The sequence below is a fragment of the Tuber melanosporum genome (assembly GCF_000151645.1).
Source record: "Tuber melanosporum whole genome shotgun sequence assembly, scaffold_36, strain Mel28".
In the NCBI taxonomy this organism is placed as follows: domain Eukaryota; kingdom Fungi; phylum Ascomycota; class Pezizomycetes; order Pezizales; family Tuberaceae; genus Tuber; species Tuber melanosporum.
In genome coordinates, this window is record NW_003299041.1 from 85,176 (window position 1) to 100,982 (window position 15,807).

The 15,807-nt window shown below is 43.6% G+C and overlaps 1 protein-coding gene; it reads left to right on the forward strand.

Moving 5' to 3' along the window:
- The first annotated feature begins 7,075 nt into the window (after positions 1 to 7,075).
- On the forward strand, positions 7,076 to 10,881 carry GSTUM_00007421001 (uncharacterized protein). XM_002839407.2 has 3 exons: positions 7,076 to 8,473; positions 8,539 to 8,634; positions 8,690 to 10,881. The coding sequence occupies exons 1-3, from the start codon at positions 7,682 to 7,684 to the stop codon at positions 10,718 to 10,720; spliced, it is 2,919 nt and encodes a 972-aa protein (XP_002839453.1). The 5' UTR covers positions 7,076 to 7,681; the 3' UTR covers positions 10,721 to 10,881.
- Positions 10,882 to 15,807: the final 4,926 nt, after the last annotated feature.

A 15,807-nucleotide genomic window follows, 5' to 3' on the forward strand; every position in this document is an offset into this window, starting at 1 on the left:
TTTTCCTACTTATTACTTTAACAAATATAAAACACCTTTACGATCTTTATCTTCATTGCAACATTATCATTACGCCAAGGAATGCTCTTCCTGGAGAAGATTTAGAGAAAGCTTACGATAGGCGTCCCTGATAGAAGACAAAGATCTGGTACTATCAGTAACGTTGGCAGAGGCCTAGTACTATCGTAAGATTAAGGAAAGAAACGAAAGAAGAGAAGTATCATTCCCCATCGCCAAGAACTAACTATCCATGGAGGGATTATTACACCAGTATTGATTCTGCCAACATTGCCTTTCAAACTCTATCAGCTGACTTATAGGCCAATATGTGAGGGCTAATAGATGTTCAGCAAAGATTGCTCAAAGGACAAGACATACCTGACAATAACATAGCCGTTATAATACCTCCGTGTACTGTGGTAGAAGCAAATGCCAGAGAAATCCAAGAAAGAATCAACAAGGAAATAGCTGCTAAATTAGTAGTACAAGATGCACAACAAAAGCATTAGGAGGTGGTAACCACTCAACTGCAGTGAGAAGCTCTCGAGCTAGACCTCATTCAGAAAAGAGCTTTCCAGGAGTTTAGAGTACAAGAGATTTAATAGAATCAAGCAATATGAAACTTGATATCCAATCTGGCCACCTGACAAGAACGTGAGGGAGATTGCTATGGTGACATTACCTGTACCATTCAATGGTATCAAACTCATATATCAGATACCTTATCCCTAGTGCTTGACAAACTTAAAGCACTAGATAATGGACAACTAAGCTGTCGGCATGCTATGTTGGAGTCAGTCCTAGAAGAATAGAAAGATGCTGTAAAAAGGAAGAAACCTGAGAAAATCTCTACTAGAAATAAGGGAAAACAGAGAGAAGGAGAACCCCTAACTTCTATAATACTGGGCAGCGACCCAGATGATAGGAGCGATGATGGGGATAATGATGAAAATGGAGGATAGCATAGTAGTGGACCATTCAGATTTAAATGGGAATTAAACCCTGAACAACATAGACCAGTGGACATGTTTGTAGAAGCATTGGCCCAAAATGTTAAGTGACTAGCAGACCTACCCTCATTTCTCAAAGTAAAAACCAGTCAATGCATTTACCATTGGTTAATCCAATGTGTGGATTATTTTGAATGCAATCCTGAGATCTGGGATGATGATCGTGAATGTATCATCCACAACCTAGGAAGAACAAAAAGGAATCAGGTCAGTCTAATAGCAGTATAGTATCGGTGTGAAATAGATGGCCTCCGTGGAGAGGAACAAGACCCAAAACTGAGTTTATGGACTCGCTTTGAACATGAATTCACTAGTCAGTATGCCTCTCTCGAAGATGGTAGTAAAACTATACCGGACATGGGATTAGTCAAGTATATAAACGATATTCAGATGTTTATGGGAAATATATATAATCAGCCTTAATAATTGCCTCTATTCTATCCACCATAGATTCAGCTAAAGTATCAAAACCTTTGAGTTAAGAAGTTCCCAATAATGAGTGATAGCCTCTACTATTGCCTTCCTGACCACATTAATATCACCCTTCATAATATATAGTTCAGAGTAGTGCTTGTAAAGCTTACCTTTCACCAGAGATCAAATATTGTTAATTGGATTGAGATCTGGTGAATAGGCAGGAATTTCTATCAGTGTAAGTCTCTGCCCACTGAGCCATCTCCTAAAAGGCAAGTGAGTCTTAGCATTGTCAATAATAAAAAATACCTCTTCTTCTCCAGCCTTTTCTCTGATATTCTTCCATATCCCTAGAAAGTTATAATGATCATAAACATCAATAATTGACTTCCCAGTAACTCCACCCCGAGCAGAAGAAGGATCAGGAAAAACAGGCAAAAAAAGACTATGAGTTTGACTATAAAAACAACCAGTTATCATCTGACTAATTCCTCTCTCCCATCTCCTAGCCTTAGGTTCAACACAATTCTTATTCTATTTCTCATATGGGTATCCCAAAACCCATTTTCTCCTCTTTCCTCCTCCCCTTTCCACAGCTACCTCATCCCCTCATATTACCTTCCTCCTCCACATCTTCTTTGTCAAATGCCTATAAGCTAATGCCCATTTCAACCTCTCTTAATCTAGATCCTCATTCAAATAAACTCTCTCTTGTGCCATTCCCTTTCTAAGATGCTTTTTTTCAAGTTTTCTCCTTACTGTCCTACTAGAAACATTGGGAGCAACTTGCTCAACAATGTCAGAATAGGTAGTATAGCGATTTTTAAGAGCTTCCTCCACCATAGCATCATCCTGTAACTTGGTAGTTTTAGGATGTCTTCCTCTACCCTTATTCTCCTTGCCCTTTTGATGTCACTTTACAATTGTGTCTCTGACAGTAGTGTAGGTGATATTAAGGTAGTCGGAAATTTGCTGATATCTCATCTGAGGCTCATGTAATCTGAGAATCCTCCTCCTGGTAAACTCAGAGAGATGTGTAGAGGGAATAGGTTTTTTAGCATGACTGCAAAGAATAGGAGGCATAGTTAATTAAAAAAAAGAATTGAGCAGAATGGTTTCTTCTTCATTAACTTAGAGCAATTTTTTTAGGTACTGTTGAGAGTGTGCGGTGATGAAGAGGGATGGGTTGCCACCAATTGTTGAATGGTGGTTAATTTTGTCAATGCACAATAGCCTGCAAAAACTCAGACATGGAATATAAATATCGAAGTATCTTTCAAGCTTTTAGACATCATCATGCAATGGAGAAGAGACCTTAACAATACAATATTATTCACATGATTCTATTTTACTTGACTTCCCTCTTAGTAGTCATAAACAAAACGAGTAACTCTGTGAACCTTCCTAGACAAAATATCTGTCTACATAACCAATCTTGATTGACCTAGATGAGTCTGAGTCTATACAGATTGTCTCCGCCTAACATATCCTAAGTACATGGTAATACTAGATAGAAGGTGTAAATAAGGATTGAAAAGAGCATGATTTCATACTACAAAGCAACTGTTCTAAAGTTTCAACTCAAGAGAATCAAAACTGTACTCATCGTTTGCAATAGCATTGGTCCATGTGAAAGTTTCCTAGATTTTTCTAAAGAGTTCTATAAAAAAAAGTATGTGACAGTTAATACCTCATACTTAAATAATGTTTTCCCTACTTCCTTAATATAATGTTTACAAATTCTGTAATATTCTCTGTATTATCTACAAGTTTTCTAATGTACTACCAAATTTTGTCATATTCTCCTTAATATTGTGCTATAAGAGAGGGTGGTAAAGATAGGTAGTTACCTTTGATGTGAAAAGAGCATTGAACGAACCCTTTTAAACTAGTACTGTAATAATCCATCTCCTCGCTGAAGGACTGTCATTACTAAAAATTGTACTTACTGGTGGGTTCTCTCATGGAATGTATGTACGTATGATAGTACATTGCCTGCTAGTGTAAAACTAGGTTAAAGAAAACAACATAATTTTATAATACTTTGGCTTCTGCTTCCGAGATTTCGATTGCCATTCAATCAATATAGATTATTAACAAGTACTACATGTAGGCAAGAAAAAGGCAGAGGTAAGTGGTTTCTTTTATTCTAAAAATCCAGGCAAAAAGTCAAGAGTAATAATTTATTTAGATTTTTTCAATCTTCTGAGTATCCATTGCTTCTTAAGAAGACTAAAGCAGAATTCATGATTATTATCATGTCAGAGTAAGGGAATCTCGTTATCGTCTAAATTTTTTTAGTGAAAATTATTTTACTATTTACTTACAGGTAATATGGGGGTCTTAAAGAAAGTCTTGATTTCTCTTATGTACCATTGAAGATATTTCTTAACTCTCATTTTTCTCTTTTGGATATTTCTTTCTCCCACCATATGCATACTGTTTAGGCATGATATTGTAGCTATGCATTGTTGTATGATAGGTAAAAAAGGTGGGGTAGATAGGCAAAATGAAGTAATGTGAACAGCAGACCCGATTAGATTTTTCATATAGTTGAACTTGACATTTCCATTGTGCAGTACAATATGGATTACTTATTACTGCTACGCTGCCTTGCGTACCTCATCACAAAGTACGGTAGTGGCAAGGTGCTGCTGGTTTAGTGTCTGCGTAGTGTGCTTGTTTTTGGGGCTGGGTGGGAAGGGAGAGGGGTGTTTGGTCAGCTCCGGTCTGGCCATGTCCGGAGATATGGCATTTGGGTGGAGGATCCCGTAGTGTCTATCCGCTTGCGATGTCGTGAGGGAGTGGGCGTATTCATAGTTGTCGTGTACGATACCAGGGAAGTTCGCAAATTGGTGCTGGGTATTGCTCAATGAGGTGTGTCTAGCTGGCCTACATCTACTTTGCTGTGCCGTGCCGTACTCCGTTGTTGTATCTGGAAGGAGGGAGGGAAGGACGGAGTGCTGGGCGGTTGGTGGGCTAGTATGATAGTCGCTCGATTTGGGTTCGAAGATCTGGTCGTGGGTAGGAGGGGCGATAGGAAGGAAAGCATAGTGTTAGTGTGATGCGTGTGGTGGTATCACCCACAACTATATATTATGCCGCCTGAAAATTACCTGCCCCAATGGGCCTTGGGGCCACAGCATCCGTACTAAAAGTACTTTACCTCTATTGCTAGCCAGTACCGGCGGTTTGGCTGACCCCTGGAGTAGTACAAAGTGAGAGAGCCGATCTCCCGCTGGCGATGTTCTCCAGAAGAATTGCTTCCTGGCTTACCGTGGGTGACAGCACAAGTATCATACATTACCAAACGGGACTAGACGGGGCGTGAAAGATCGAGTGATTTCTTGTGATGATGCGCTCACAACCTACGTCTATCCCTTTGTGCGATATCGTGCGGAGGTTGTGTAATGGGAGGGGGGACGCTCCCGGGGCGCTTCTATTTCTCGCAGCGGGCGCCGAAGGGGGCATTGTTCTGGGTCGTGGGGTTCTTTTAGGAATAGGTTCTGGCTCAAGGTTGGCATCATCCGAGCTTGTTCCGGTGTTGTGTTATACTGGATCTCGGACCTACCTGGGTTTGTTGAACCGATGGACTCATATCATAGGAGGGCAGTTTGTGGGGGGTATAGCAGCGATCCCCCGCTAACAAATTCGCTCTTATCCGCACTATAAGATGTGTATAGCACTAAGCATCGGAGCTGTTCAAATCAAGCTGGAGGGGGAAATGAGGAAAACCCATCTGATTATCATCTCGCTTTTCTCCTCCTGAATTGAATTTTATTTTCCAGAATCTATCATACTTGATCCACTCTTACTTGTCAATCACTGCGATAGTGGAATAACTTCTACTACCCCATCCATCGCAGACACCGCCCCTCGGTGTATGGCCAAGGATCAAGTGGTGGCCCTCTCACAATAGGACTGATCACCCCTGGAGGCTTATTAAGGGCAGCTAGGGCTCCAATCTCCCGGCCCGCATCAGGCGGGATTTCTCGATGCTCCCGCCCCCCGCGATAGATACTCTAATACTAGCCTACAATGAGAAGTGTTCAACTCCTGGGCTCCTGGTAATTGCACCGGTGTTAGCTGGTTTACGGGATTTTGACCAATGAGCCCTGACTGGAATAAACCATCGATGAAAACCCAATGCGTAGGACAGGTAGGCGGGCATTGGGAGGGGTCACGGAGTATGGTGCTTAGGATTGGCTCCCGAGTAATGAAGGGTATCATACGGTGGCTCGTGTTTCTACAGGGTGCTTAGAAAGCTGGTGAGGAGCGCTGTTCTCTCTCCAAGTTTTAATCCCAACCCATCCCCTAAGCTTCAGGCGTGAGAGATTTTATACTCGAACTGGGCTGTTTCAGCTTCATTTTGGATCAGATAGTGCAGGTGAGGATTTAGGATAGCCTGATGTGCCTTATTGCGCTGATATGATACGAGTACCCGTGCAATGACTTCCCCAAGACACTCTTTGGACACAACGGTTCCATTCCGTTGCCCCATACAAGGTGACTGTTTCCTCCCGTTTGTTGATCGTTTTTACAGCAGAAACGGTCGCAAAACGGAACGGAACCGCTGTATTCAAACGGAACCCAAGTCAATTCTTGACGGCAGGGGGTGCAGACCTGGGGTGTGTTCGCACTCATATTCTGTGAGTGGTCGGTGGCCGATTCGCCCACCCACTGGTTCATTTGTTCTTGAAAACCACAGAATCGGTGTTGTTTTCCAATCCCACCTTCCAGCGCATGATTTATTAGGCCGTGCTGGGGCTGTGATCGGGGATTGGTTCTCGCAAATTCCGGGTGATGATCCATGACTGGATGCAAGATTTTTCTGGGGGGCAATAAGTATCATGCTTGTACGGTAGTGCATATTGCCATAGGGAAGTTGATGCTCTAAGTGAGTGAGGCCAAATGAGTTGCTAACACATGCTTCTCTGTACGCGAGCATGATGGGTTGAATCTAGAATAGTATTGTGAGCACCTGAATGTCAGGCAGACCGAGGTGAAAAGAGTTTCACATCTCACCTCAGTTTTGCCATCATACCACAAGTAATGCACCAACTCTTGCACTTGTACTGGCCCCTTTCTAAAAGGAAGTTGGATAATAGTTTTTCCTTCCAGAATTGTTTTGCTTTTGTGCGGCAAAGCGTGTCTGCCATTGGCTATGACAGCCTGTCTCGGTAGGTTCCGCTGGACAGGGGCATTTGTTGGAAGCGCCCGGTTTGAAGCTAAACATTAGTTGGGCCTCACTGTTGGTTTAGTTAGATGGGCTATTTGTATTTTGTGTGGTGCAGAGTTGTTGTTGATCGAGTAATTGGTAGGTAATTGCCCTTGATGCAGGTAGACTCCAGGTACTCGAGTACAGTACGAGTACATGACTATTGATATGCCGCGTGCTTTCTTACCACTTGGACTGAATGAGAATTTATCATTTTATTCCTCCTTCAAACGGGACGGGTCGCCTGCATTGCCTAACCGAGGATTCTCCCCAGGCTTTGATTTCCCCAGACTCATGGTAAACTATGTACCGGTAAAGCTACACGTGGAGAATTGTACTGTACCACGCACCTTGAACTATTCCCATCTTCTCTCCCTCTCTCCCCTTCTCTCCCCTTCTCCCCCCCCACTCTTCCCCGTTCGAGAGAGGGCATCTCGTACTTATGCTCTTACCCATCTACCGGTAGTTTTCCTTGTTCCTCGACACTTACTGACCGGGTGTGGTGCGCCCCTATCTCACCGTACTTTCACTTCTCTTCGACCTTCTTAATTATTCCCTTCAACTTGTCCTATTCTGCCGCCGTCTTGGTCGAGCACGGTACGCCCGACGTTCCTTGTTTCGGAATTGGTTTTGTCGACGAGGCAAAGGGGGAAAAGTCTATTCTTTTTATATCCCTCTTGATTCTGAAACTCGCCAGGGCTTTGGCCAATTCTTCCATTCCGCTGGATACGGACTGGACGTCTTGGATCTATTGATACTGTACAAGTACAGTACTCGTACAATACGCTTTTGCTATTCTAATACCAGTGCTCTACATGACACTGTGAGGGAAGAACCGGGACGAGGGGACTATTTCCCATTCGCAGGAGCTTCTTGTCATACATGTTTCTGCTGCGCACACCCGTCCGATAGACCAGCTTTTATCCGCGGCTCTCCGTTCCCCTGTCCGACCGCTTGAACCGCAACCCCTCCGTCGTGAGCCTTTCCCTCTTTCCCCACCCCAACAGTCGTCCCGTGAGAGGGAGATAGACGAGGTTTAATGTCACTATCTCTGGGTTTGTTTTCGCGCCGAAAAAACTCTGAGGATAAGGCCTCGAAAGCGGCGCTATGCTCATCACATGTGAGCACGTTCGCCTCATCGCCCCCCTCAAATATCACTACTTCCTCCACACACGACGGATACCAACCTCTTCCGCTGCCCCCGCACTCTGCTCCACCGACGCATTCGAGAAAGCCAAAGCTCCTCACCAAGGCTCATCCCATTAGGGTGCCTGGGCACGCGGCCGATAGCGGGGGGATTGCCTTCGCGCCGCATCTCACGAGAGCAAGGACAACAAACTTCAACTCACTGACGCCGACCCCGCAGCAGCAGCAGCGCCGCTATCACCAGAAGCAATCGTCTATATCGGGCTTAATCAGGTCCAATAGCGACGCTAGCGGGTCGCGGCGGGTACGGTCGTTGGATCAGCGGGCACCGCAGCTAGGTTCTCGTGTGGAAGGGTTCGTGAATATCGATTCTTCAAACTTTCCACATCCACCTTCCCCGGATTTACCCCAGTGCATTCCGTTGCCCGACTCACCGGCGGCGTTTCAGAACCGCTGTGGCTCTGGTTCCCGTCCTAGTTCTTCGACCCCTAGACTTCCCTTAGCGGCTACTAGGGTGGATTGTAGGAGCCATTCGAATCATGGGTTTTATAATCCTATAAGCGAATATCCAATTAGTCCCCCCTTATCACCCGAAAGTCCGCTGAGGGCGCGGGCCGGTAGGTTTAACGAAAATATACACAAGTCGGAAGAGGAACTGGTCATGGAGATTGCCAGGTTGAAGGAGGTATGACTTGATTATGCACTTCATGCAGAACCAAATCGTGGCGTTATTAATGCATTGTGGAATAGGTGATTACCACGAGAGACCACGTGATTGCTCGCTACGCTGCCAATTTAAACCCCGGTGAGATTAATGATGTCTCCTCTGGGACGAAGGGGTCTGAGGTTTATATCCCCCTTTGTGAAACTAATCCGATTGCAAATTTTCTAATTGTTTCAGGGTCAATACGCAAATCAAATACTGTCCCACCGAATTCACGACCTGGAGATGGCAAATTTGGAGAAGAATGATGAAATCGCTCGGGCAGCGCGAGAGATGAATAGTCTACGAGAAGCCCACGCTCTTGAGGTGCAGATGTTGCGAAACGCTGCCAAGCGGTTGGAAGCTCCTGATGGGGTTGGACTGGAAGACTTGGAAGACTTGGATCGCTATCGCCGCCGGGAATTCAAATTGATGGATGTTGTGAATGGAAAAGAGAAGGAGCTTGAGCTGCTTCGGTCTAATGCTAATACCCTCAAAGATCAAGTTTCCGTTTTGGAGAAATCTGCCGCTGAGAGGGATCGTGAACTTGAGAGCGCCCGACGACAGATTCAGGTCATGAATGAGGATCGGATTTTAATTGGCGGAAAGCCGGCATTAGTGGCTATTTCTGAGATGGGGCTTGCAGATATTGGCAGAAGATTGATGGATGAGATTAAGAGGAGAGAAAGAGCTGAGAGAAAACTGGCCGAGTCAGCAATGAAATCTCGGTCGGATCACGACGCTGTCCTACTAGGAGACCGGAAGAGGGAGGAGACCCGCACGAATGCTTGGAGGGAAATGGAGCATAAACTAACGCAGGAGGAGCTTAAGAGTCATGAAACTCGAAGAAAAGCAAAGGAAAACATCGATTACGTGCTTGCTGAAGAGGAAAAGCGACGAGCAGAACTCGGCCGGCAGTTTAACGAAAGGCTTGAGACGCTGAGACAAGAGAAGGAAGTATTCGAGGGCCGGATAACGAATATGGAGGTGGAGCTTGAACAAGCCAAACAATCCGTCACTACGCAACGAGAAGGAAATGAATCGCTCGTTCAAATGATCACAAAAATCAATACCCGACTAGGTGAAGAAAAGAAGAGGAACAAGCAGCTGGAGGCCAAGATTGACCAGATTACAGAAGACGCACTGAACAACGTTTCTGGATCGAAGCGTGCATGTCAGGATTTGAAGAATGTGGTCGAAGACCGTGATACCCGCATAGCATACTTGGAATCTGAGGTCACAGTCTTGAAGCGGGAGAAGTCGGCACTCGAGGAAGCATGGCACTTGGTGGAGTCGGAGCTGGAGCGCCACTCGGCCACATTAGCGAAGCGTGACGAGCGTATCAAGGACCTCGAAACCGAGAACGTCAATATTCTCGATCGCCTAGAGGAGTGCCAGCACGATCTCGAAGAAGCGCGCAAGAACTCACCCGACCGGCCAGTCCTCGGTGACTCGGACAGCGTGACCAAGCGAGAACTCGACAATCTACAACAAGACCTAGAGCTCTATAAGCAGGACGTCAAAGCCTATAGACACGACGTTAAAAAGCGCGACGCTCAAATCCGCGGCCTAAACCGCACAGTGGCGGACCTCGAAAGTCTCCTTGACCGCAAACCCCCACCTTTATCTCCGTTCCCGCCACCCCCTCCAGCAGTCTCGACCCCCACATCCCGCCCCTCAACCCCAACCACCGCAAACCTGCTAGAAGAGATCGCCACACTAAAGGACAAGCTCCGCATCTACGACCAGGAGTATCGAGGCACGTACGAAGACCGCGAATCCTTGCGTAAAAAGCACGCCACCGTGACAGCCCAACAAAACATGATAATCACAGATCTCGACTCCACGATCCTGAGGCTGCGAAAGGAAAAGGAGTCCACGGAGAAGGCGATGAAGAGAATGCAAGCCAACTTCTTACAGCTATCCCAAGCTGCCACGGTCGGCACTTTGGCCGTCATCAAGAAATACCAGGAGGTCCCACTACCACCGTTACCGGCTGGCTCTCCGTCAGCCCCTGGATCCCCGATTGTACCTAGTTCACCGGTCCGGCGCGGTTCACGAAGGAAGGATAAGAGGCGGAGTGCTAGCACCGGAAGTCCGGTTATTGGAAGCATGAGCGGGGGTGAGGAGAAGGAGAAGGAGAAGGAACAGGAGCGTAGGGATAGGGCTTTGAGTGTGGTTAATGAGCCAGATGGAGCACTGGGGGAAGAGGAGGTTATTGAGTGGTAACTTCTTTTCTTACAGGTATTGTTACTTGTCTTTTTTACTTTTATCAGCCTAGAGGTGATACAGTATATATATATTTAGTAGTATCGATATCCGGGAAAGGAGTATATAGTCCGGATTTAATCGTCCTAATGGTTTTTATTTTTTTATTTTTTTATTTTTTATTCCTCGGATATATATTCTCGGTGTGGGAGATGCGCATCCTGCACTGATGGTTCCGCCTGCCCCATTATCGCCCACCTTTTAGAAATCATAGTGTATCACTCGATTGACTTTCCCGAAAATGGGAAAAGAAGGAAGATTTACTGCATCTAATCACAAGGGCGAACTTGAACCCCCGCCTAAATAACTCATGGCGTGGGGCCGAAGCGTAGAGATGGGCAAGCACATTCTATCGTTTAGACCACGGGGGGAGGGGAGCGAACTCAAAATGGCATTTGCGGACTCTCCTCCGATCCTCCTACTCGCCCCGGTGTACTGGGCGTCTCAGCACCATTTCGTGCCCTACGGTGTGCTAATGGCCGGATTTGTACGAGTACCGGTGCACTCCCTGCGCATTGTTATTGAAATTGTCCCGCTGAACTGGCATTTGCTAACGGTTTGTTTCTTGTGCTGGTCGGGTCGCTTTGACAGCGTAGATCCTTATCGCCTTGTCTACCATTATGCGATGGGGACGGGGTGGTGAGGAGATTTATGGAATTCGTCGTCTGTGGGTTATAGCTGAGAAAGAAACGCCGAGCTCCCGCAATAATATATATACACAAAAAAAAAAGCATCTCTCTCGCCATCTTTCAAAATAGACCTCTTGCTAAAAGTCCAGTTTCTTCATGGGGACGGTCCAAAATGTGGTCGAATTTCCTGGCGTTGGTGAAAAGATTTTTTCCCGACCTGGGACAGCAGGTATGATTTGTTTCAAAAACGTCAGGCAGTTACCCCGACAAATTCTTTTATAGATTACGGTCTCTTCCGGCGTTGCGAGATTCCGGAGTCGCGAGAGTGGCTGCAGAAATGTGGGAGTATGCATAATCCCAAGACCACACTAAACCTATAACAGAACAGATGACCTCAAGACAAAAGTTTAAGTATGACAAATGATGGCGTAGGATCCAAGCACCATAGTATAGTGGTATAGTAGAGTAGATTGCAGTGACCACACTTTTGAGGGAAGTATTTTGAATTCCCATTCTACCATATCCCCTATCCTGCATTTTACTGGTATATAAAATGCCAGTTCTTTCAAAACTGCTGCAGCTTCCAGAAATCTTTAGTCTTGATGAAAGAAAAAACATATGGCAATAACCTGGATCGAGAGAGAACTGCATGATGGTCTTACTCCGAATTGGAAGATGATTGCTGAAGCTTGTGGTATTGCATATTAGACCTTGTGCCATGCAATCAGAGGTCATGGAAGTAGGAAAGAGAGTATAGAAAAAAAGTGTAAATTAACAGTAGGTGAGGAGAAAGCTATTCTGAATAGATGTAGCTTGTTGAGCTCATGGCTTCAGCCTGTGTGACATGAAGTGGTAAGGGATATGTTACAAGGTTTGCTACAATTAAGAAAGCCTGAAGGAATCATTGTAATACATTGGGTTTATGATTTTATTAAATGCCATGACCTGTTAGCGAGTGTATTAAGTAAGCAGATCGAAAATTGCCGTGCTGTTCAGGCAAATAATCCTATTGTACTTAATATGTACTTTGATTGTGTAAGTTATTTTGATTTTATTTATAATATTTATTTATGACTTAAAACTAATACAATTAATTAAGTTAATGGAACTTATAAACTGCCATAATGTGCATCCTGAAAATCTATACAAGTTCGATAAAATGGGATTTCTTATAGGTGCATTCCATTCAGAAAAGGTTGTAGTTGATATTAGAGAATTACAGCTTAATAGAGCATTAGGATCTTTTGATATATCAACAAATGTGCAATAATATTTTCACTCTGCTAATATGTACAATAAATGGAAACCGAGAAATGGTAACAGTAATTGAAGCCATATGTGCCAATGGAGGAAATCTTAGTCTAATGATTATTTACAAGGCAGAGGAATTCAGAGTTGGATGGTTCGATCCAACTCTATCTTTTTTAGGAGATGTTCTTTGTGGCCATTCTCTAAATAGATGGACAGATAAGGAGATGGAATTGGGCTACCTAAAGCATCACTTTGGTTTGGAAAGCCTATCAGTAAAGAAAGTAAATGGCCAGTATCGGATAATTATATTTGATGGTCATGAATCTCACATATCGCATGGATTCCTACAGTACTGTATTGATAATTGTATTATCACATTTTGTCTACCTCCACATAGTACAAATCTTCTTCAACTACTAGATTTTGGAATCTTCAGACCATATAAGAACTATTATGCTCAGGTTCTGGAAACAGTATTTCGTTATAGATGCTATGGAGTATCAAAAACCAACTTTTAGAAGTTTCTGTCACAGGTATGAGAAAAAGCCTTTACAGTACAAAATATTATATCAGCTTTTGCAACAACTAGCATCAACTCACTTGACAGATATATAGCACTTCAAAAGGTTTCCCCATATGACCCAGTAAAGCATACCGATTGTAAAGTCATATACGATGATCTGCCTAATCTGAAATTGAAGAAGCCAACATATTAGAGTCCCTTTCCTGTACTTTCTATCTTGTTCCAATCCCAACCAATTCATTTACTGGAATCTCCAGCTGTTCCATCATCAACCAACAACTCAAGTGTCCTTTTTCAAAACTGAGTACAACGACCCCAAACCCCACCATTACGTACTCCATCACCTGAGATTCCAGCAACACCAACAACTCCAAACTCACTGAAACGATTAAGCAATAACCTATTCTAATTAGCTAGTAATCCCTCTCTTAGTTTATTCAAGATTTGAATCTATAAGTTCAAGTATACCAAGTTGATTCATTCTGCTCAGTTTGCCCATGCAAAGATTCATCTGACAGAGAAGGCACGACTTCAGCAAAGATCCAAAGAACGGAAACGAGAAGCTCACAATCAACCATGTGCATGGAAGAAGATTCCCTCCCATTGACAAACCTCTGCAACAGCAGATGATCTGCGATGTTGGAGGAAAGATATTGTTAGTGAAGTGTATAAAAAGATACGACAAAAGAGAGTAAGATATTTAAAGCAAAAAGAGAACCTACAGGACCAACTTCAGGAACTGAAATAAAAAATGGTGGAGAAAGAACAGAATCTTTGATCTCAAATTAGACTCAGCCATGAAGTCTTGTACCAGAAAATTGTGGAAGTTGAAGTCAAGATTAATGGAGTTGCGGATAAGATTGCCTTGTTAGATAATAAGCTAGTGGAGTTCGTTCAAGAAGGATTAGAGGTAACTGACGATAGTGATTTGGGTGAGGATGATGAGAAGGCTGATGAGTCTATGGACAGTGATGAGAGTATTAGACATCTGGCTGAACATGATAGTCTGAATCAGACAATGCTCAATTAGATTTTATTAGCTTGTTGGCCTTTTTGTAAGGTATTAATTTAGACTTACTTATTTTTTCTTTTATTTTTTTTCTTCTTCCTCTTAATTACCTTCATGTCCACTAAGTAAGAGAGGATGAAATGTGTTGTTTCTTTGGATGTGTTGTCTTGTTGGTGTTGTTTGTGTTTGACGATGATGATATTGAGTGAAGAAAAGGTAGAGCACATGTACTAATAACTAACTAGTCCTGACCGCCAAGACAGTAAGTGGCAGCGCCACTCTCACGACTTGGGAATCTCATAACGCTGGAAGAGACAGTACCAGCCATTTAAATTGCCTTATCGTTCTTCAGGGATCTATGGAGTCTGTCTATCTATGCCATGTCCTAACAAGTTTCCTTACCCGTACAGTATGAGTACGATCTTGGCGTGAAAAGTTATGAGTAGTACCGAGATACCACAATATCCCATCCAGTATGATAACTGTGACTCCTACCACACCATCATCTACAATTCACCATGAATGGGACACTCCAACTAGGACCAAAGTCCTGATAATGTTGGAATGTGGTATTTCACAGAACAAGGCATCAGATCTTACTAGTGTTACTCAACAAATGATAAGTCATTAGGCTTGGCAAGAGCCCCGAAAACAGTGCTAGCAGAATATGAGAACTGGGTGATCCTATAAGCTCAACAAATAAGATATTGGACTTATGTTGAAAAGAAATTAGGAGGGAAGAAGACTATCTTGGAGGCAATTAGGACAGGAAGCTAGATTGTGTGTTGCACCTTACACAATTCAGAGTACACTTGCTAGTAAGAGTTATACATAATGTAAGGCTTGTATGAAGTCTAAAACCTTCTGATTGGAATGAGCTGATTGATAGTATGCCTCAAAGGCTTAGAGAATGTAGAGAGTAAAATGGCTTACAGACTCATTACTAAGGTGTTTACTTCTCTTCTCTGTATTCTATCTGAAAGAGAGTTTCTTTTCTTATCATTGTTGAGAAAATGGTTGTTTCATTGTTGATATAGTTCTTGGATAAAAGTCATTGTTAGCAATACAACTAATCGTACAACAAAAACAAAACCACAACAATGGCACTGCCTCATACTATAATGAAAAAAAGTCCATACTGGAGGAGAGTAGGAATGAAGGAATGTCCTGAGTCAACGTATTGGAGAACCATTGGAATGAGGGAAGTGGGGACAAGTTTCACCAAGATATTATGCTAAGTAGAAATACCAACTTCCACGCTCGCTTCTGCATACTAATGATACAAGACAACAGGGTCAGTTTTAGTCCCAACTAAAACTTGTCGAGTCTAAAAGATTTTCCTCACGGTACCTGTCATTTAGTTATTGCCTCAAGGCATAACAGAGAAATACCTCTTGAGCAGCTTTGCCAAGATTTTGCCCCCCAAGCTTCTGTCCGGATGATTAAGAGAAGACTAGCAGAATATGGCATTTATAAGTATATAAAGGCTGAGAGGCCATTGTTAACACCAGTTCTGGTAAGAAAGAGATATGAATGGTGCATTAGCCAGAGGGGTTGGAAAATTGATCAATGGAGGAGGGTGGTCTAGAGTGATGAATGTAGTGCATCCTTCACCGTAGAGATTACAGACCGGGGA